Source organism: Chiloscyllium plagiosum, chromosome 1, assembly GCF_004010195.1.
Source record: "Chiloscyllium plagiosum isolate BGI_BamShark_2017 chromosome 1, ASM401019v2, whole genome shotgun sequence".
Lineage (NCBI taxonomy): Eukaryota > Metazoa > Chordata > Chondrichthyes > Orectolobiformes > Hemiscylliidae > Chiloscyllium > Chiloscyllium plagiosum.
Window position 1 is genome coordinate 69,082,627 of NC_057710.1, and position 21,820 is coordinate 69,104,446.

General features: G+C 42.3%; 1 protein-coding gene across 6 annotated transcripts in view; it reads left to right on the plus strand.

Moving 5' to 3' along the window:
- slc38a9 (solute carrier family 38 member 9) overlaps nucleotides 1-21,820 on the plus strand; it is a 72,405-nt gene that overhangs the window by 45,142 nt on the left and 5,443 nt on the right. For all 6 annotated transcript variants that reach the window (XM_043688658.1, XM_043688650.1, XM_043688666.1 and 3 more), the window contains 2 exons: nucleotides 8,721-8,869; nucleotides 10,315-10,404. In XM_043688658.1, the coding sequence (XP_043544593.1) occupies nucleotides 8,721-8,869; nucleotides 10,315-10,404 (239 nt within the window). The remainder of the gene's footprint in view (nucleotides 1-8,720; nucleotides 8,870-10,314; nucleotides 10,405-21,820) is intronic.

Consider the following 21,820-nt stretch of genomic DNA (forward strand, 5'->3'; position numbering starts at 1 on the left):
TTCCTAAGTTGGAAGTGTTGAAGTCTGCAGTAAGGTTTGAAGTCAAGGATTTTGTAGAAACCACAGCCTTGCAAATGATCTCCTTGGTCAAATAACATGGGAAAAGTGCAAGATGCAGAAAGAGGGAGAAGAAAGGCTCCCTACTGGGAGCCATGTGGCAGCGTAATAATGGAAGCTATGTTGTCACATAAAATGGAGTGAAATAACCCTTTGGCTTACTTGAACTACCCTTTTGCAATGTGGACTACTGCACACCAGAGTGATTACATTAATTTGTGATGGCCTGTTTTATGCTGCACAGCCCTTGCCACCAACTTTATAGCAACTGAAGGAAAAACTGTAATCAGAGTAGTCACTTTTGTGTTTCATGTGTCAGTGTGCTCGTCCAATTGTTAATATCCAGTAAGCCAATCATAAGACTCCTTCACCCGCTGTTCCGTATTGGACCTCCACTATTATTAACCATAAATGCCAGCTTGTCTACAATGTAAAAATGAAAAGTAATTAAAAAGTAAAATTCAAAATCAAATTTATAATTTAAAACCATACAATACTACTTCCAAATGTTAATTGATGACATACTACATTTGCTTAGCAGCACGTTTGTTTGCTTGTCCCGTTGCTTCTGAACAGTGCTACCCAATGGCTTATAAAAAATTTGTTTGTGGGATGTGAGTGTCACTGGTTAGCCAGCATCTATTGCCAGTCCCTAATTTCCCTGGAGAAGGTGGTGGTGAGCTGCCGCCTTGAACTGTTGCAGTCCATCTGCTGGAGGTTAACCCACCATACCATTAGGGACAGAATTCCAGGATTTTGAGACTGTGTGGCAGTAAAGGAATGGCAATATATTTCCAAGTCAAGTGAGTGGCTTGGTGGTGGAGCTCCCATGTGTCTGCTGCCCTTGTCCTTCTAGATCAAAGTGGTCATAGGTTTGGGAGGTGCTGTCTAAGGATCTTCGAATTTTTGCAGTGCATCTTTTAGATATTACATACTGTTGCTACTGAGCGTCACTGGTGGAGAGAGTGGATGTTTGTGGATGTAGCCAAGCATACTGCTTGGATAGCGTTGTTGGAGCTGCATCCATTAGAGCAAGTCAGGAGTATTCCATCGCATGCCAGGCTTCTTGTTGATGAACAGGCTTTGGAAATCAGGAAGTGAGTTACTGGGCATTGTATTCCTCTCCTCTGACCAGCTGTTGTAGCCATTGTGTTTATGTGATGAGTCCAGTTTGCTTTTTGGACATTGGTAACCCCCACGAAGTTGTTTAGTGGGGGATTCAGTGATGATAACACTATTGAATGTCAAGGAGTGGTAGTTAGTGTCTCATTGGTGATGTTCATAGCCTGGTGTTTTTGTGACCCATGTTACTTTCCACTAGATAGCCCAAGCCTGGATATTATCCAGATCTTGTTGCAATTAAACATGGACTGCTTCAGTATCTGAGGAATTGTAAATGATGTTGAACATTTTGCAATCATTAGTGAACATTCATAATTCTGGCCTTATGGAGGGAAGGCCATTGAAGTAGCTGAAGATGGTTTGACCTAAGACATTACCCTGAGGAACTCCTGCAGAGAGACCCTGGAGCTGATATGACTAGCTACCAACAACCATAGCCATCTTCCCATGTGCCAGGTATGACTCCAAACAGTGGAGAGTTTGCCCCAATACTCATTGATTCCAGTTTTGCCAGGACTCCTAGATGTTACACGTGGTTGAATGCAGCCTTTGTCAAGGGCTGTCACTCTCACCCCTGGAATTCAGCTGTTTTGTCCATGTTTGAACCAAGGCTGTAATGACATCAGGAGCTGAGTGGTCCTGGTGAAACCCAAACTTGGTGTCACTGAGCAGGTTATTGCTGAGCAGGTGCTGTTTGATAGCACTGTTGATGTCACCTTCCATCACTTTACTGATCGAAAGTAGATTGGGGCAGGCAGCAGTTGACTGGATTGGAGTTGTCTTTTTTTTTTGGTGTACAGATCATATCTGGGCAACCTTCCACATTGTCAGGTTGTTGCCAGTGTTGTAACTGTGTACTGGAACAGCTTGGCTCTAGGAGCAGCAAGTTCTGGAGCACAAGTCTTCAGTACAATTGCCAGAATGTTGTCCAGGCCCATAGCCTTTGCAGTATCCAGTATCTCCAACTGTTTCTTGCTACCATGCAAATTGAATCAAATTGGCTGAAGACTGGTTTCTATGTTGCTGAGGACCACTGGAGGAAGCCCAAATTGGTCATCCACTTGACACTTTTTTGGCTGAAGATTCCTGCGAAAGCTTCAGCCTTCAGTTTTGCACTGATGTGCTGGGCTTTTCCATCACAGAGTGGGGATATTTGTGGAGTCACTTCCTCCAGTGAGTTGTTTAATTGTCCACCACCATTCACAACTGGATGTGGCAGGTATGCAGAGCTTAGGTCTGATGCTCTGGGATCACTTAGCTCTGTCTATCGCTTGCATGCCAAACAGCATAAGGAGCAAGTCATCCTGTTTAGTAGGTGGACCAGGTTGACCCCCTTCTTTTCAAGTACTCTCCATGAACCAGGATTGATCCCCTGGCTTGATGGTAATGGTTGAGTGGGAAAATGCCAGGCTATGAGGTAGATTGTGCTGGAGTACGATTCTGCTGCTGTTAGCCACAGTGCCCCATGGATGTCCAGTCTTGAGTTGCTGGATCTGTTTGAAGTCTGTCCCATTAGCATGTAATAGTGACATACAACACAGGACATAGAACAGTACAGCACAGAACAGGCCCTTCAGCCCACGATGTTGTGCCGACCATTGATCCTTATATAAGGGAAATCTAATGTACAAACCCTCAAATTTCTGTGACCATGTGCATGTCCAACAGACTCTTAAATATCCCCAATGACCTCGCTTCCACAACTGCTGCTGGCAATGCATTCCACGCTCCCACAACTCTCTGCGTTAAGAACCCGCCTCTGACATCCCCTGTATACTTTCCGCCAAGCAGCTTAAAACTATGACCTCTCGTGTTAACAATTTCTGCCCTGGGAAAATGTCTCTGGCTATCAACTCTATCTATGCCTCTCATTATCTTGTACACCTCAATTAGGTCCCCTCTCTTCCAGAGATTATTCTCAATGTGAAGGTGGGCCTTTGTCTCCACAAGGAATGTGCGCTGGTTGCTCTTGAGGTGTCATGAACAGATGTATCAGCAGCCAGCAGACTGACAAGGATGAGGTCAAGTATGATTTTCCCTCGTTAGTTCCCTCACCACCTGCTGCAGACCCAGTTCAGTAGCTATGTTCTTTGGGAGCCAACCAGCTCAGTCGTTCTGCCAAACCACTCTTGGTACTGGACATTAAAATCCCCCAGCCAAAATTCATTTTGTCCTTTCCACACTGTACTTTCTCTGAGTGATGTTCAACATGGAGGAGTACCGATTCATCAGCCAAGGGAGGTTGGTACATGGTAATGAGAAGGTGGTTTCCTTGCCCATATTTAACCTGAAGTCATGAGACTTTATGGGGTTCAGAGTCAATGTTGAAGACTCCCAGGGCAACTCCTTCCTGACTGTTGACCACTGTCACCACCTCTGCTGGGTCTGTGCTACCAGACAAATTCAGGGACGATGGTACTGGTGTCTGGGACATATACTCATGGAATCCTACCTTAGAGACTAACTGTCAGGCTGTTACTCAACTAGACTGTGAGATAGCTCTCCCAATGTTGGCACTAACCCAGAGATGTTAGATAGGAGGACTTTAGAGGGTCATTGGGGCCTTTCTGGTGCATAGGTCAATGCCAGGTGATCCATTCAATTTCATTTAATTGAGACTTTATGGCAATTGTACCACTGGCTTGCTAGACTTATTTCAGAGGGCAGTTGAAAGTCAACCACATTTCTGTTGGTCTGAAGGCACATGTAGGCCAGACCAGGTAAGGATGGCAGATTTTCTTACCTGATTGAACCAGATAGGTGTTTCTGACAATTGGAAATGATTTTGTGGTTAACAGTAGATTCTTAATTCCAGATTTTTTTTTGAGTGGAAGGTTGCTGACATTCAGTGAAGGAGACAGCATATAGCCATGTCCCAAAAGGCCCAAGTTCAGGCATTTCTTCCTATGAATGAGTGGAGGCTGGCTGGCTGGTAATCGGAAAGCATTGCCAGAATGGTAGTGGTAGTCAAGGAATGCTTGTTGTGAGGAGACAGATTACTACAGTCAAAGCCACAGGGGACTGAGTCATGTATTGGAGGACTGATTTGCTAGACTGCCATGATACCATGCAAGCCTTTTTAAACATTTGGAATGCAAAGCTATGAAGGCAGCAGTTTGAGATTCATTAGCAGTATGCTGACTGAAATAACTTAGAGGCTGGTATTCCGTCACCAAGTTACCCTTTTATTTACACAAGCCTAATATTTGACACTAGGTAAAAACAATGACTGCTGATGCTGGAAACCAGAGTTTAGCTTAGAGTGGTGCTGGAAAAGCACAGCAATTCAAGCAGCATCCGAGGAGCAGGAAAATCGTCGCTTCAGGCAAAAGCCCTTTATCAGGAGTACAGATTTCCTGATGAAGGGTTTTTGCCTGAAACATCGATTTTACTGCTCCTCGGATGCTGCTCAAACTGCTGTGCTTTTCCAGCACCACTCTAATCTAATATTTGATACTGTCTGGCTTCCTCAGAGCCAGCTCAGAATCTCTGACACTCCTGTTTTATATCTGTCAGCTAGATCTCCCTGATTTGGACCAGGTTAACAGACCCAATCAGGGAACTCATTTTATGAAGTCCACTTGGCTGACCTCGTTATAATCACTATACGTTCCAGGACTTCAGTCAACATTTCTTTGACATTAGATAGGTGATACAAGTCTGGAAAAAGAGTTCAAATAAAAGCAAAATATTACAGATGCTGGAGAAACCCACCAGGGCTGGCAGCATCTGTGGAGAAAGAAACTGAAACAGTTAATATTTTAAGTTCTTCAGAAATTGGTCAAGGTTCTGACAGAGTCATACTGGACTTAAAATGTTAATTCTGATTCTCTCTCTGATCTGCCAGATCTGCTGCATTTCTCCAGCATTGTGTTTTTGTGAGGTGCTACCTGCAGCAGAAGAGAGAATGTAGCCTCTGGTTTCTTTTCTTTCTATCAGTGCTTTAAACAATTGAAGACGCCTGCCTTAGTTCTTGGCCGTTTCCATCCAGCTGATATTTGATCCGGTTTTACAGGCACTTAATCCTTGGTATATTGTGTTAGCATTGCTGTCATTCCCAGCCTGGTTGGCTGCACTGTTCAACACTCCATCCAAAAGATGCAGACTCTTCTCTGACCTGCAGCACTTACTTAGTATTGTGCAAATGATAACCTCTTAGGAACTGAATTCCTAGTTTGAATTCTGATCCTTCTAATAGTTGGCAACAATCTAGCAATGTTTATCCACGTATTTGAAAAAAGGAGAGAACTGGATAAGAAAGAGTTTTGTTAGATATTACTTCTGAAAACTTGCCATTAAAAGAGAACAGATAAACCACAGCTAGCTGGAATTGAACACCCCCCCCCAACCAAATCCTAGTATTTTCTGGTATCTGCTGACTGTCATCAGCCTCGATCTTGGTTATTTTGCATTAATCTAATTTTTATCCAAGCTTGCCTTAATGTCTTTTGGTGTTTAATCCGCTTTCTTTTAAAGGGACTTTGTTGACACTTTTCATTTTGTAGCAAGAACCCGAGGCACTGCATTTTGAATAGCTAAAAATTCGTGGAAGAATGAGTAGCTAAATATTTGGAAGACTGAAGCCATTAATTTGGGCCTCCAAGTACATTCCATCCTCCCTTTTGGAAATTGGCTGAGGGTAAAATAAACTGTCATTTTGACCCTGTGATGAACTGCTAGCAATATAACATTGCCATCACAAACACTACTTATTTCCATTTCTGTACCATTGCCCAGTACCTCGGCTCATCTGCTGAAATCTTCCATGCCTTTGCTACTTGCAGATTTGACTACTTCAGTGCACTCTTTCTGGACTCCTATTCTCTGCTTTGTAACCTGGAGTTCACCCAAAGATCTTCCTATCTGCAAACTTGCACAAGATTACTCATCACCCAACTGCTAACTAGCAGTTGTAGACCTCCACGTTAAGAAAGACTTTATTTTTTTAAAAATTCTCACCCTTGTTTTCAAATCACTCCATGACCTTGTCTTTATACATCTCTAAACTTCTCCAGCTGTACAATACACCTGTGCTCCTCCAATTCTGGCTTAAATTAAATTCTTTGATTTAATTGCTCCACCATTTGTCTCCATTTGGTGGCCTGGGCCTGGGTCTAACGCTGTAGAATTTGCACCTTGCACTTCTCCCCCTCCATTTCTTTTTAAGAAACTTAAAATAAATCTCCTTGACCAGTGTTACAATTGACGCAGGGTAGATAATTTTATTTGATGGTGCTCCTGCTCCTGTGAAGCATCTTGAGAGTGTCTATTCTATAGAAAATAAAACAGAAATTTAGCCGTTGCAGCAGCACTGAGGGAAATGGGATATGAAGAATGTGTAATTTTGACATGGTTTCTCATTACGTAGGTTCCTGAGTCCCAGCTGTATTCATCTCCAGGCTGACGGTCAGGGCTGGTAATTTTTACATCAAGTAGACAGTGGGAATGGCTTGCTCCCTGTAAATTTTTGGGGGAGGCTCTGAAGTCCATTTGAAATGGAGGCAAGCAGAGATTAGATTCCCTACAGTATGGAAATGGGCCATTTGGCCCAACAAGTCCACACCGACTCTCCGAAGAGTAACCCACCCAGACCCATTCCCCTACCCTATATTTACCTGACTAATGCGCATAACCCTGTGAGCAATTTAGCACAGCCAGTTCACCTAACCTACACATCTTTGGACTGTGGAAGAAAACCAGAGCATCTGGAGGAAACCCACGCATACACAGGGAGAATGTGCAAACTCCACACAAAGTTGCCTGAGGTGGGAATCAAATCCAGGTCCCTGGCACTGTGAGGCAGCACAGCTAACCACTGAAAACAAATTTAAATTTATTGAACTTGCCACTGGGGTCTCGTTTAGTTTCAGCAACTGCTTTCCCCACTTGCTTCTGTGACAGACTACATTTGCAGATTGGGTCACTGTGATGCCATCTGATCTGATTTAAGTATTTTAAGCTTGCTTTCTGCTGGCATTCTGTTCAAAGCAGGTGGTGAAGATTATAAGGCACTGGAATTAGAGGCTCAACAAATTGTCATTTAACTGCTCATTTTTCTCTTGGCACCTGAATTCCAGAAAGCGATGCAAATTAAAATCAAGGCCATTATTCCTTCCCTGCTTAAAAAAAATCATGATCTGCATTAGACAGACTGGTAATCATCATCATCATATTTTTAAATTGTGAATTGTAGGGAATGACTGTGGGCTGGTCAGCATGGGCGAGTTGGACTGAGGGGTCTGATTCCATGTAGTGGATCTCTATGATAGTTGATTTAATGTTTAGATTTATCTTGTGCAGAATCTAATCTCTGTATAGGTGACTATGAAACTATCATTGTTGTAAAAATCTGGGTCATTGATGTCCACTTGGGGAAGAAAATCTACCATAATTGAATGGTCTGGCTTACACGTGACTCCAGATCCACAGCAATGTGGTTGACTTTTAATTGTCTTCAATTAAACTTGGACAAATAAATGCTGGCCTAGCCAGCCCTTGCTGCATCATGTGAAAAAAGTTTTTATTCCTGTCTTAAATTATAAATGTCACCTTTCAAAAGGTACGCATCTTCATCAGATATAATACTGTTGATACAGAGATACGCAGGCACTCATTAACTCGCTGACATTTCTTAATTAAACTTTAAGAGAAGTCCTGTCTACTTGAACCGCTAAACAATAGACAATAGGTGCAGGAGTAGGCCATTCTGCCCTTTGAGCCTGCACCACCATTCAATATGATCATGGCTGATCATCCTTAATCAGTATCCTGTTCCTGCCTTATCTCCATAACCCTTGATTCCATTATCCTTGAGAGCTCTATCTAACTCTCTTTCTTAAATGAATCCAGAGACTGGGCCTCCACTGCCCTCTGGGGCAGAGCATTCCACACAGCCACCACTCTCTGGGTGAAGAAGTTTCTCCTGAGCTCTGTCCTAAATGGTCTACCCCGTATTTTTAAGCTGTGTCCTCTGGTTCGGGCACTCGCCCATCAGCGGAAACATGTTTCCTGCTCCAGAGTGTCCAATCCTTTAATAATCTTATGTCTCAATCAGATCCCCTCTCAGTCGCTCCAGTCTTTCAGTGTAAGGTAATCCCGCCATTCCAGGAATTGACCTCGTGAACCTACGCTGCACTCCCTCAATAGCCAGAATGTCTTTCCTCAAATTTGGACACCAGAACTGCACACAGTACTCCAGGTGTGGTCTCACAGATCAATTCCTTTCCAACTCTTCCAACCCTTCAAATTTTTAATTGTTCTTCAGTCAACTCCTTGCTACTCGTTTAACTTAACTTAAGGCACATCCTTTAAAATTTGCTTTTGAAAAATGACTTTCTGATCCTTATAACAAAAGTCCCTGCCAGAGAATGAAAACCAAAATCTCACTTCCCTCTACTTTTAGAATCCATATTCAAGAAAAGCAACATTGTACTACATCTCAACTAAAGTCTGCTCAGGTATTTTGACCTCTGTCACACCATCATTGGCTTTCTGTAAATATTATGTCTTTATTTCTTTGGCAATTTGTTCATCTCTTGCAGAACTTTTTAGACAATCTGCCAAGCAGCGATATCATGGCCTTCGTTTCCAGAGTCTTCCTGCTCTTCCAAATGACCACAGTTTATCCTTTACTGGGCTATCTGATTCGTGTACAACTACTGGGCCAGTTGTTTGGAAAAGTGTATCCAAGGTGTGATGTAATTCAGTTTTTTTCCCCAACTCTTTAACAATCTCACCTACTAGATTATACAGTGTGGAAGTTTTCTAAGTTGTTGTAAGATTGTGTTTCTGAAAGTTTGCTGCACCCAGCTCTATGATAGCAAGTTAACTTTAATAATATGTTCTGAACTTTAATCTGGTGGAAACATTTGGCTTGACCGCTACTATTCTCTTCCCCTCATAATGTAGCTAAACTGGAATCTCAGAACGGTAACTATGCAGATGGAGGCCATTGAAGCCTGTTCCATTTGTGTTGGCTCTGTCAAAGAAAAAGAAATCAGTTCCACTTTTTTATTCATTAATTGGATTTGGTCTGCTCTGACTGCGCCTATGTTTATTACTCATCCTGAATTGCCCTTGAGAAGGTAGTGGTAAGCCGCTGCCTTGAACTGCTGCACTCCTTAGGCAGACCCATGATCCTGTTAGGGAGGATGTTCCTGGATTTTAACCCAATGACACCTGATGGTAATAAATTTTCATGTCAAAATGGTGCGTGGCTTTGAGAGGATCTTGTCGGTGGTAGTTTTCCATGTATCTCCTGCCCTAATCTTCCTAGTGATCATGGTTTGGGAGGTGCATCTGAGGAGCTTCAGTGACTTTCTGCAATGTCTTTAGTAGATGTTAAACACTGCTGCTACTGAATGTTGATACTGAAGGGATTAAATGTTTGTAGATGTGATACAATTGCGCAACCTACTTCCTGGATAATGTTGAGCTTTTGATTTTCTTGGAGCTCCCTACCTTTTCTTGTATCCCTGCCAATCTTTTCTGTTCAGTTCTTTGGCAGTCCTCTACTTTGTGACCCTGCTCCAGTGGAAGCAGTTTATTCCTAATTATTCCCTCTCGATTCTTTATGATTTCACTTCTTTATCAAACTTCTTTTCAACCTTGTTTCTCAAGAGACTAATCTTAGCTTCTCCGATCTATCCATTTTAGCTGAAATCGGTGAACCATTTTGATCAATCTTTTCTGCACTTTTTTTTTTGTAAATCCTGGTTTCTACTAATGTCTGCCAAAAGTAATATTATAGATTTACACGGCCTCTATCAAAATATTCCAGGAACCAAAAAATATTATTGTTTTTCTTATGGCAGTAGTACAACTCCCATCTGCTCAAAACTTAGTCTCACTACTCACATTTTTAACTACAATGTGATATTCCCCAACTTGCTGCATCAGTTGCAAGAGTAAAATTGAGTGAATAATGATTCCTAAGATCATTCGGTGAGGCAGCGTCACAATGGTGACCAGAAAGGTTGACTCAGTGCTTTGGGGTATGTCTTCTGTTCTGCCATATTCTGTTGCCTTGTAAAATACCATGCAACGTACTACTCCACCAAATCCAGTTTAGAGTTGACCGCTAACCATCACTTCTGGTGTCGCCACACTGTTTCACTTTTTTTTTTCTCTTCACAGTTTTTTACATGTGTTCATCCTAAACGTTGTGGTTGTGTGTAGTGGAGTCCTTGTCGCAAAATTTTACCCCAATATAGGAGGAATCATAAGGTATTTGTGGAATTATTTTCAATATTTTAAACTTTATTATTTCAGAAGTTCAATAGAGCTACTGAAACTTTGAAATATAGATCTGTCACTTCTAATTTTTTAATTTTAAGAACCTCTTGTCAAATTGGTTATTAAGTATGTATGACTGTTGCCTTTTAAAATATAGTGCTCATGAAAGTGCTGCAATTGAAATGTTTTAGCTTTTTATTTTTTAATTTTTAAGAAATAATTATTTCCTTGCATCTCAGTGAGATAAGTGTGCCTGTTTCTCAGGGCAACGTATGTAGTTTAGACTTTTTGTTTAAATTCCTTCTCTGGACAAGGCTGTACTTTGCAATTTTCGATTAATGCGAAGTAATACTTAACAGGTCTGATAGTAATGTGGAGAAACAGGGTTAACAATTTAAGTCCAATATGACTTCTTCAGAACTGAAAGAAGGTAGAAATGCTTTAGATACAGCCTTTTGACAGGGGCAACATAAAGAAAGGTCTAGTGTAGGGTACAGGAGGTCTGCAACAGATGCCAAGTTGGCCAAAATGTGGTACACCAAAAGTTCCCAAACAGGCCAACATTGCTTCCAAATGCAGGAAGCAGAATTGGAAAATCATGCAAGAAGATGCTGCTCCAGTTGGATGCATTTCTCTCCTGCATTTGCTGCTGATTAGGTTTTTTAATGACTTCAGTTGGAAGAGCAGAGAACTGTGCGAAAAGAAGTAATTTCACTCAGGCTGAGGCATTTGTAACACAGATGGTGAATCTATTTGGGAGTGGCGAAGGGACATCAGTCAGGCCACTGTGGAAAGACGCTCAGTGTTGGTTGTATCATGGCAGACTAAATATCAAACCCATCTATTACTGGAATTAACACAAAATTAAAAGATTTTTTAAAATATGCAAGATCCTTCAATTTCTGTCCTTTTTACACCCAGTTGACAGTGTACCAGGATTCTGTACTTGGCAAGAATGATTATTTATTAGAAATGAATAAATTCTAGCTACAACTAGCATTTAGCTCTACTAGTAAAACTCTGACTCTTTTAAAATTCTCCTTATGCAGTCAGTGTTCTGCAAGGGTCCGTGTTGGAACCACAACTTTTCATTTTTATACATTAATGATCTTGATGAAGGGACTGAAACTGAGGGCATTCTGGCTAAGTTTGTAGATGGTACAAAGATAGGTGAAGGGACAAGTAGTATTAAGGCCATAAGACACAAGAGCAGAAATTAGGCCATTTAGCCCATTGAGTCTGCGCTGCCATTTGATCATGGCTGATAAGTTTCTCATTCTCCTGCTTTCTCCACGTAACCCTTGGTACTCAAGAACCTATCTATCTCAATCTTAAATATACTCAATGACCTGGCCTCCACAACCTTCTGTGTAAATAAATCCCATAGATTCACCACTCTCTGGCTGAAGAAGTTTCTCCTTATCTCTGTTCTAAAAGGTCTTCCCTTTACTCTAAGGCTATGCCCTTGGGTCCTAGTCTCTCCTACCAAGGGAAACCTCTTCCCAACATCCACTCTGTCTAGGCCATTCAGTGTTCTGTTTCTATTGGAACCCCCCCCCCCGCCCCCCCCCCCCAATCCTTCTAAACTCCAAGTCCTCAAATGCTCCTCGTATGTTAAGCTTTTCATTCCTGCGATCATTTTCTTGAACTTCCTCTGAACACCCTCCAAGGGCAAGTATATCCCTCCTGGGGTATGGGGCCCAGAACTGCATACAATACTCCAAATGTGGCCTGACCACCACCTTAGACCCTCAGAAGTACATCCCTGCTTTTATATTCAAGTCCTCTCAAAAATAAATGCCATCATTGCGTTTGCCTTCCTAACTACTGACTCAACCTGCAAGTTTACCTTGAGAGAATCCTGGACTAGAGCTCTTGAGTCTCTTCGCACTTAAGACTTTTGAATTTTCTCCCCATTTAGAAAATAGTCTATGCCTCTGTTCTTCCTACGAAAGTGCATGACCTCACCCGTTCCCCACATGTGCTCCATCTGCCAATTATTCGCCCACTCTCCTAACCTGTCAAAACCCTTCTGCAGCCTGTCTGCTCAATGCTACCTGCCCCTCTACCTATCTTTGTATCATCTGCAAAATTAGCTAGAATTCCTGCAGTTCCTTCATCTAGATCGTTTAATGTATAAAGTGAAAAGTTGTGATCCCAACACTGAGTCTTACAGAACATCACTTGTCACTGGCTCCCCACTCTCTGCTTTCTGCCAGACAGCCAAGCTTCTATCCATGCTAGCACCTTGCCTCTGACTCCTTGGGCCCAGATCCTACTCAGTAGCCTCCTGTGTGGCACCTTGTGAAAGACCACCTTGAAGTCCAGGTAGATAACATCCATTGGTTCTTTGTTTTATCCTGCTTGTTACTTCTCAAAGAATTCCAGCAGATTTGTCAGGCATGACCTCCCCTCGATATTGGGGCAGGGAGGCTGCAGCAGGATATAGATAGGTTAGAATGGGCAAACATGTGGCTGATAGAATACATGTGGACATGTGAGGTCTTGGTAGGAAGAATAGATGCACAGACTATATTTTTTTAAATGGGGGGGAAAGAATTCAGAAGTCTGAAATGCAAAGGGACTTGTGGATCTTAGTCCAGGATTCCCTCAAGATAAATTTGCAGGTTGAGTGGGTGATGGAAGGCAAATACATTGTTAGCATTTATTTCAAGAGGACTAGAATATAAAAGCATGGATGTACTTCTGAGGCTCTATAACGCTTTGGTCAGACCACATTTGGAATAGTGTGTGGAATTTTGGGCCTCATATCTCAGGAAGGATGTACTGGCCCTCGAGCAGGTCCAGAGGATGTTCATGAGAGTGATCCCAGGAATGAAAGGTTTAATATGAGGAACATTTGAAGCCTCTGGATTATTACTCGATGGAATTTAGAAGTATGAGGAGGGATCTAATTGAAACTTAGAGAATGCCGAATGGCGTGGACATTGGGAAGATGTCTCCATTAGCAGGACAAACTAGGACCCGAGGGCACAGCTTTGGAGTAAAGAGAAGACCCTTTTTGAACATAGATGAGAAATATTTTCAGCCGGAGAGTGGTGAATTGATGAAATAAATTGCCACAGAAGGGTGTGGGGACCAAGTCATTGAGTGTATTTAAGACTGAGATTGATCCCCTTGACAGTCCAGAATGTGTCTAAGATTACTGGGGGAAAGCGGGAGAATGGAGTTGAGAAACTTATCAGCCATGAGTTGAATGGCAGCGTAAACTCAATAGGTCGAATAGCCTAATTTCTGCTCCTCTGTCTTATGGAAAGCCATAACCTTGGATTTTCAGGATGTGTTTAATAAGGTACTATACTTTAGGCTAATTAATAAAATGAGCCTATGGTGTTGGGGTAGCATATCAACATGGATAGAGGATTGGCCGACAACTAATAGACAAAATTGGGATAAGGGTTTTCAGGATGGCAAACTGGAGTGCCACAGGGATTGGTGCTGAGCCACAATTATTTGCAATATGTTAGTGACTTAGGAGGGAAGTGAAATCATGTTAGCTGAGTCAAAAATAGGTGGCAAGTGATAAGTATGACTGAGTCTGCAGAGTGATATAGGTAGACAGGCAGACAGACAGTCGGTTTAAATGTGTTCCTACATGTTATAAAGCTAAGGAAGTACCTTTTTCATGTTTGTGATCTTTTAGCTGTGGTACTGTTTTGGTAGGCCTGATGCTATCATGATTAAATTCCTATCCTTCAAATTAGAGTTAGCTGCAAAGGAATGCATTCCAGCTACAACTTGTTTTCAGTGATGATTCAGAGTCACTGCCTATCTATTAAAGTTAAACCATACAGATAGATCATTGCGTATATGGGAATGGTTTAACACTTCCATTCTTAAACTTGAACATTGTTTGCTTGATAATTGTCCTTCAAGTCTCATTCCTGAAAAGAGAAATTGAAGTTTTTCCTCTTTTTGACTTTGTTACTAATGTGCTTTCTCTGCTGAGTCTTTATTTAAAATTTAATTTTATGTTCATGGAATCTGAACATTTATGACCCCACGTGATTAATACTGGAAGAAGTCCAATCACACATGAAACCTGGCTTGATAGATAAGTGAAGAGAAATCAAAGTTAATGTATCGGGTCTGGTGACCCTTCCTCAGAACTGTAATACAGTAATACATTTTTACAGTTACAATCTCAGTGCAATATCACTCTACTTTAACTTTATCTTGCTTAACTAACAAGGTTGCAGGCATTTCAGTGACTCAACAAATGTGATTCTCTGTTACATTCTTTCTCTGAGATATGCAGATACTGTTTACATCTCTGACTTTCTAATTGAAGTTCTTAATAAACTCCCTTCTGCACAAGCTGCCAAAGCTGCTTCAAGATTTTATATAAATGACAAAAAGCAGAGGACCCAGAACTAATCCTTGTGGCACTCCACTGGTCACAGGCCTCCAGTCTGAAAAGCAACCCTCCACCACTACCCTCTGTCTTCTACTTTCAAGTCAGTTCTGTATCCAAATCCAAATAGTTCTTCCTGTATTCCATGAGATCAAAGCTTGCTAACCAGTCTACCATGAGGACTCTTGTCGAACACCTTACTGAAGTCCACATAGATCACGTCCACTGTTTTGCCCTCTTCAATCCTCTTTGTAAATTAATCAAGTTCATGACACATGGTTTCCCTTGCACAAAGCCATGCTGACTCTCCCTAATCAGTCCTTGCCTTTCCAAATGCGTGTACATCCTGTCTCAGGATTCCCTCCAACAATTTGCCCACCACTAATGTCAGGCTGACCAGTCTATAGTTCACTGGCTATTCCTTACCACCTTTCTTAAATAGAGGCACCACGTTAGCCAACCTCCAGTCTTCTGGCACCTCACCTGTGGCTATTGATGATACAAATATCTCGGCAAGGGGCCCAGCAATCACTTCCCTGGCTTTCCACAGAATTCTAGGGTACACTTGATCAGGTGCCAGGGATTTATCCACCTTTATACGTTTTTAAGATGTCCAGCACCACGACCTTTTGTGTTGTGGACATCTCTCGAGATATTATTTTTTCCAACGTTCTTTTGTCTTCCATATCCTTCTCCACAGTCAACACTGATGCAAAATACTTGTTTGGTTTCCACACACAAGTGGCCTTGCTGATCTTTGAGGGGTCCTATTCTCTCCTTAGTTACCATTTTGTTCTTCACATATTAGTAGAATCCCTTTGGCAAATAGGGCTAAGCAGAATCCAAAGCTTTTACATGTCCCCTTTTTGCCCTCCGGATTTCACACTTATAAATACTGGTACTGCTTTTATACTCTTCTAGGGATTAACTCGATCTCAGCTGTCTATACCTGACTTGTGCTTCCTCCTTATTCTTAACCAAAACCTCAATTTCTCTAGTCATTCAGCATTCCCTGCACCGATCAGCCTTTCCCTTCACCTTAACGGGAATATACTGTCTCTGGACTCTTGTTTCATTTTTGAAGGCTTCCCATTTTCCAACTGTCCCTTTTTGTCTGCAAACATCTGCCCCCAATCAACTTTCAAAAGTTCTTGCCTACTACCACCAAAATTAGCCTCCCTTCAAGTTAGAACTTCAACTTTTAGATCCAGTCTATCTTCTTTCATCTCTATTTTAAAACCAGTAGAATTATGGTTGCTGGCCCCAAAGTGTTCCTCCACAGGCACCTCAGTCACTTGTCCTGCCTTATGTCCTAAGAGTAGGTCAAGTTTTGCACTTTGAATCAGAAAATTTTCTTGTACATACCTGACAAACTCCCCTGTATCCAAGCCCTTAACACTAAGGCAGTGCCACTCTGTTTGAAAAGTTAAAGTCCCCTATCATAACTCTCCTTATTCTTACAGATAACTGAAATCTCCTTATAGACCAGAGGCCTGTGACCAGTGGAGTGCTACAAGAATCTGTGCTGGGTCCACTGCTTTTCATCATTTATATAAATGATTTGGGTGTGAAAATAAGAGTTATAGTTAGTAAGTTTGCAGATGACACCATAATTGGAGGTGTAGTGGACAGCGAAGAAGGTTACCTGAGTACAATGGGACCTTGAACAGATGGGCCAATGGGCCGAGGAGTGGCAGATGGAGTTAAATTTAGATACATGTGAAGTGCTGCATTTTGGGAAAGCAAATCAGGGCAGGACTTACACATTTAATAGTAAGGTCCTGGGGAGTGTTGCTGATCAGAGACCTTGGAGTGCAAGTTCATGGAGGGATTTGAAAACTAAGAAGAAATTTAAAAAAAAAACAATATGTTCCTTGATCAGAACTAATATAGGTCAGTGAGCAGTGACTATCAATAGAGGGGCAGGATTTGCTGAGGGCTAGGACATGGGCAACAGAAGTTTGAATTCCCTCAAGTTTAAGGATGGGAGAAAGTGGGAGGTTTGCCAGAAATGTATTGGAATATTGCTTCTTGAGATAGTGAAGGCCAGAATGAAATCGAGCAGCGTATGGAGGTGAAAATTGGTGTCATAATAATGGTGTGAATGTGAGGTCAGATGCTTTGTGACTTCAAGTTTGTGAATGATTTGATTAATTTCTGTTGCCCAGGCGAGGGATTCAGTCTGTTGTCAGGGAACAGTGTTTGGAGTGGGGACCAGAGACAATGGTATCCAAAATGTAGTTGTGGATATTTCTGCTTTTCCAGTACTGAATGTTAGATAAGCAGTCTGATAATTTAGTAACCATAGAGGAGTTGAGACGAGTGGTGGTGAGGGTGGACCTTAGCTGATTTGTCATCAGCATATGTGAGAAAACTAACACACTTTCAGACAGTGTCAATCAAGGGCAGCATGTAAATGGGAAATAGCAGGATGTCAAACGTTGAACTTCTGAGGGACTTCAGAGGTAACAGTGCAGAGGCAAGAGGAGGATCCAGGGCAAGTGACTTTCTGGTCATGTGATGGGTAAGAATGCAACCAGGTGAGAGCAATCCCGTACAGCTGGGTGATGGAGGAGTCGTAACAGCTTATCTCTCAAAAACACCTCCATAGGCTGCAATAAATTGAGAAGGATCAAGAGGAAATGTTTGCTCCTGTCATGGTCACACAAGGTTTAATTTGTGACTTTGATTCAAGCTGTTTCAGTCCTGCGCCAAGTGCAGAAACCAGTTTGGAGGAATTCATTCATTGAGTTTTGGACAAGATAAGGACTTTGGAGGAGAAAGGGTTAACTATGGGAATGGTCATTTGTGAGCATGTGGAGTCATTTTTCTTGTGTGTGTGTCAACTGATCTAAAGAAAGGGAATGACTATACCTGAAAAGGCAGAAATGCTTGTTGTAATATCGAAGAGGAAAAGTTGGGAAATCAGCAATTTGGTGGGAATAGAACAGAGGGAATGAGAGGTGGATTTTATGAGCAAGATAAACTCAGAGGGCATGAGGGTCGAATGCTATTTTAAAAATGAACTAAAATACTGACTGCAAGTTAATGGAATATAAGAGTTGAATAATTGCTCCATTTCAAATTCCAGGACCACCTGTGGCTTGAATGCCTGAAATTGGCCATCTGGCCCTCTAGAGGTTGGTCTGTCTGTCTCTGTTCTTAGCCTATCAATATTTAGGTACACTGATGCAATGAGACAGGACTAATGAATGATTTAATAGTAAAGTTGTCTTAAGGTAGCAATTATTAATGTGATTAACATTTGAATTCAGTTTCAGGAAGAGAAGAGTGGGTCTAAGACTCATGTTCTAAACATGTAAGCACACTTAAGGCTTTTGGCTAATATGAACTAAGAAATTCGATTAAGACTTGGGTCAATAGACAAGCAGAGACAGATATTTAAGGAAATAGTTCAGAAGACTGAAAGTTCTTGCTGGTATGTAAGACTGGGGGAAAAGATGCACAATCCACACTAACTAGCGAGTTGAAGATAATATCATAGAACAGTACAACACAGAACAGGCCCTTCAGCCCACGATGTTGTGCAGACCATTGATCCTCATGCAAGGTAAATCTAATGTACGAACCCTCAAATTTCTGTGACCATATGCATGTCCAGCAGTCTCTTAAATATCCCCAATGACTTTGCTTCCACAACTGCTGCTGGCAACGCATTCCATGCTCCCACAACTCTGTGTAAAGAACCCGCCTCTGACATCCCCTGTATACTTTCTGCCAAACAGCTTAAAACTATGACCCCTCATGTTAACAATTTCTACCCTGGGAAAAAGTATCTGGCTATCAACTCTATTTATGCCTCTCATTATCTTGTACACCTCAATTAGGTCCCCTCTCTTCCTTTTTTCCAATGAAAAAAGTCTGAGCTCAGTCAACCTCTCTTCGTAAGATAAGCCCTCCATTCCAGGCAGCATCCTGGTAAACCTCCTCTGAACCCTCTTCAAAGCATCCACATCTTTCCTATAATAGGGCGACCAGAACTGGACATAGTATTCCAAGTGCGGTCTAACCAAACTTTTGCAGAGTTGCAACAAGATCTTATGGCTCTTACACTCAATCCCCCTGTTAATGAAAGCCAAAACACCATATGCTTTCTTAACAACCCTGTCCACTTGGGTGGCAATTTTAAGGGATCTATGTACCTGCACACCAAGATCCTGCTGTTCCTCCACACTGCCAAGAATCCTGTCTTTAATCCTGTACTCAGCTTTCAAGTTCGACCTTCCAAAATGCATCACTTCGCATTTATCCAGGTTGAACTCCATCTGCCACCTCTCAGCCCATCTCTGCATCCTGTCAATGTCCCGCTGCAGCTTACAACAGCCCTCTATACTGTCAACGACACCTCCAACTTTTGTGTCGTCTGCAAACTTGCTAACCCATCCTTCAATCTCCTCACCCGTCATTAATAAAAATTACAAAGAGTAGAGGCCCAAGAACAGAGCCCTGTGGAACACCACTCACCACTGACTTCCAGGCAGAAAGCTTTCCTTCCACTACCACTCGCCATCTTCTGTCGACCAGCCAATTCTATTTCCAGACAGCTAAATCTCCCTGTATCCCATTCCTCCTGACCTTCTGAACGAGCCTACCATGGGGAACCTTATCAAATGCCTTGCTGAAGTCCATATACACCACATCCACCGCTCGTCCCTCATCAACTTGTCTAGTAACATCCTCAAAGAACTCAATAAGATTTGTGAGGCATGATCTGCCCCTCACAAAGCCATGCTGACTGCATTTAATCGAGCCGTGCTCATCCAGATGGTCATAAATCCTATCCCTCAGAATCCTTTCTAACACCTTGTAGACGACAGACATGAGACTGACTGGTCTGTAATTGCTGGGGATTTCCCTATTTCCTTTCTTGAAGAGAGGAATTACATTTGCCTCCCTCCAGTCCTCAGGTATGACTCCGGTGGAGAGCGAGGATGCAAAGATCTTCGCAAGCAGCGAAGCAATCCCATTTCCCGCTTCCCAAAGCAGCCGAGGACAAATCTGATCTGGCCCTGGCGACATGTCAATCTTAATGTTTGTTAAAATTTTCAGCACATCAGTTTCCTCAATCTCTATCCATTCCAGCATGCACACCTGCTCTTCAATGGTTTCATTCACTACAAGGTCCTTTTCTTTAGCAAAGACAGAAGCAAAAAACTCATTTAGGGCTTCCCCTACCTCTTCAGACTCTATACACAAGTTACCCATGTGATCCCTGATCGGCCCTACTCTTTCTCTGATCATTCCTTTATTCCTCACCTACATGTAAAATGCCTTGGATTCTCTATAATCCTTCCTGCCAAGCCTTTCTCGTGCCCCCTCCTCACTCTCAGACCATTTTTGAGCTGCCTGTAATCCTCTAGATCTGAGCAAGACCCTTGCTTCCTCCACCTTACGTCTGCTGCTTCTTTCTTTTGACGAGAAGCTCCTCTGCTCTCGTCATCCAAGGTTCCTTTACCTTATCCCTTCTTGCCTGTCTCAGAGGAACACATTTATGCATCACTCGCAACAACTGTTCCCTTAAACAGTCTCCACATGTCGAAAGTGCCCTTTCCATGGAGCAACTGATCCCAGTCCATGCTTCCCAACTCACGTCTGTTAGCATTATAGTTTCCTTTTCCCCAATTAAATATCCTCCCATTGTGCCTGCTTCTCTCCTTCTCCATAGCTATGGAGAATGTGAGGCAGTTGTGGTCACTATCACCAAAATGCTCTCCCACCGCAAGATCTGATACCTGCCCCGGCTCATTGCCGAGCACCAAATCCAAAATGGCTTCTCCCCTCGTCGACCTGTCAACGTACTGAGTTAGGAAAACCTCCTGAACACACCTTACAAAAACAGCTCCTTCCAAACCATCTCTCAAAAGGAGGTTCCAATCAATATTGGGAAAGTTAAAGTCACCCATTACAACAACCCTACTACATTCACACTCTTCCAAAATCTGCAGCCATATGCTTTTTTCAATCTCCCTGTTGTTATTGGGGGGCCTGTAGTAAACCCCTAATGAGGTGACTGCTCCCTTACTGTTCCTAATTTCCACCCATACTGACTCAGTAGTCAGACCCTCCTCGACAATGGTAACTTCTGTAGCTGTGATACCCAGATTAGCAGTGCTACACCCCCTCCTCTTTTTTTTTCCCCCCTCCCTATTCTTTTTAAATGTTCTAAACCCTGGAACATCCAGCAAACATTCCTGCCCCTGAGAAGCCCACGTCTCTGTTATGGCCACAATATCATAGCACCAGGTACTGATCCATGCTCTAAGCTCATCACTTTTATTCCTGATACTCCTTGCATTAAAGCAAACACACTTTAATCGATCCCTTGGTTCTTTCCCAGGAAATTCCTTCCCACTGGCTGCACTACCACTTGCTATTGCCTCATTTCCATCAACACTCGTCACTGGTATATAGCTCAGGTTCCCACCCCCTCTGCCATACTAGTTTAAACCCTCCTGAACCACTTGAGCAAACCTTCCACCCAGGACATTGGTCCCTTCCAGTTCAATATCCGATTGAAAGATTAAGCATATAATTCTGCAAAGATTGACTACAGGATAGAAGATTAGCCAGAGCATAGCAAACAGCAAAATAATGAGGATGAGAGAAGGCTAGCTGAAAACAAATCTAGTAAGAGTTTATGCAGGTATTTAAAAGGACCAGAGTAAGTAAAGTGAACATATGTCCAATAGAAAGGAGTTTGGATAATTAATGGAAAATAAGGAAATAATGAAGGGTTGAACAAAGATTTTTGCCTGATTTTACTATAGAAGTCACAAATTACATCCGAGAAATAGTCTGGATTATGTAATATTCTAGATTAGAATGGTGCTGGAAGAGCACAGCAGTTCAGGCAGCATCCGAGGAGCAGTAAAATCGATGTTTCGGGCAAAAGCCCTTCATCAGGAATACAGGCAGAGAGCCTGAAGGGTGGAGAGATAAATTAGGGTGGGGATGGGGAGAAAGTAGCATAGTACAATAGGTGAGTGGGGGAGGGGATGAAGGTGATAGGTC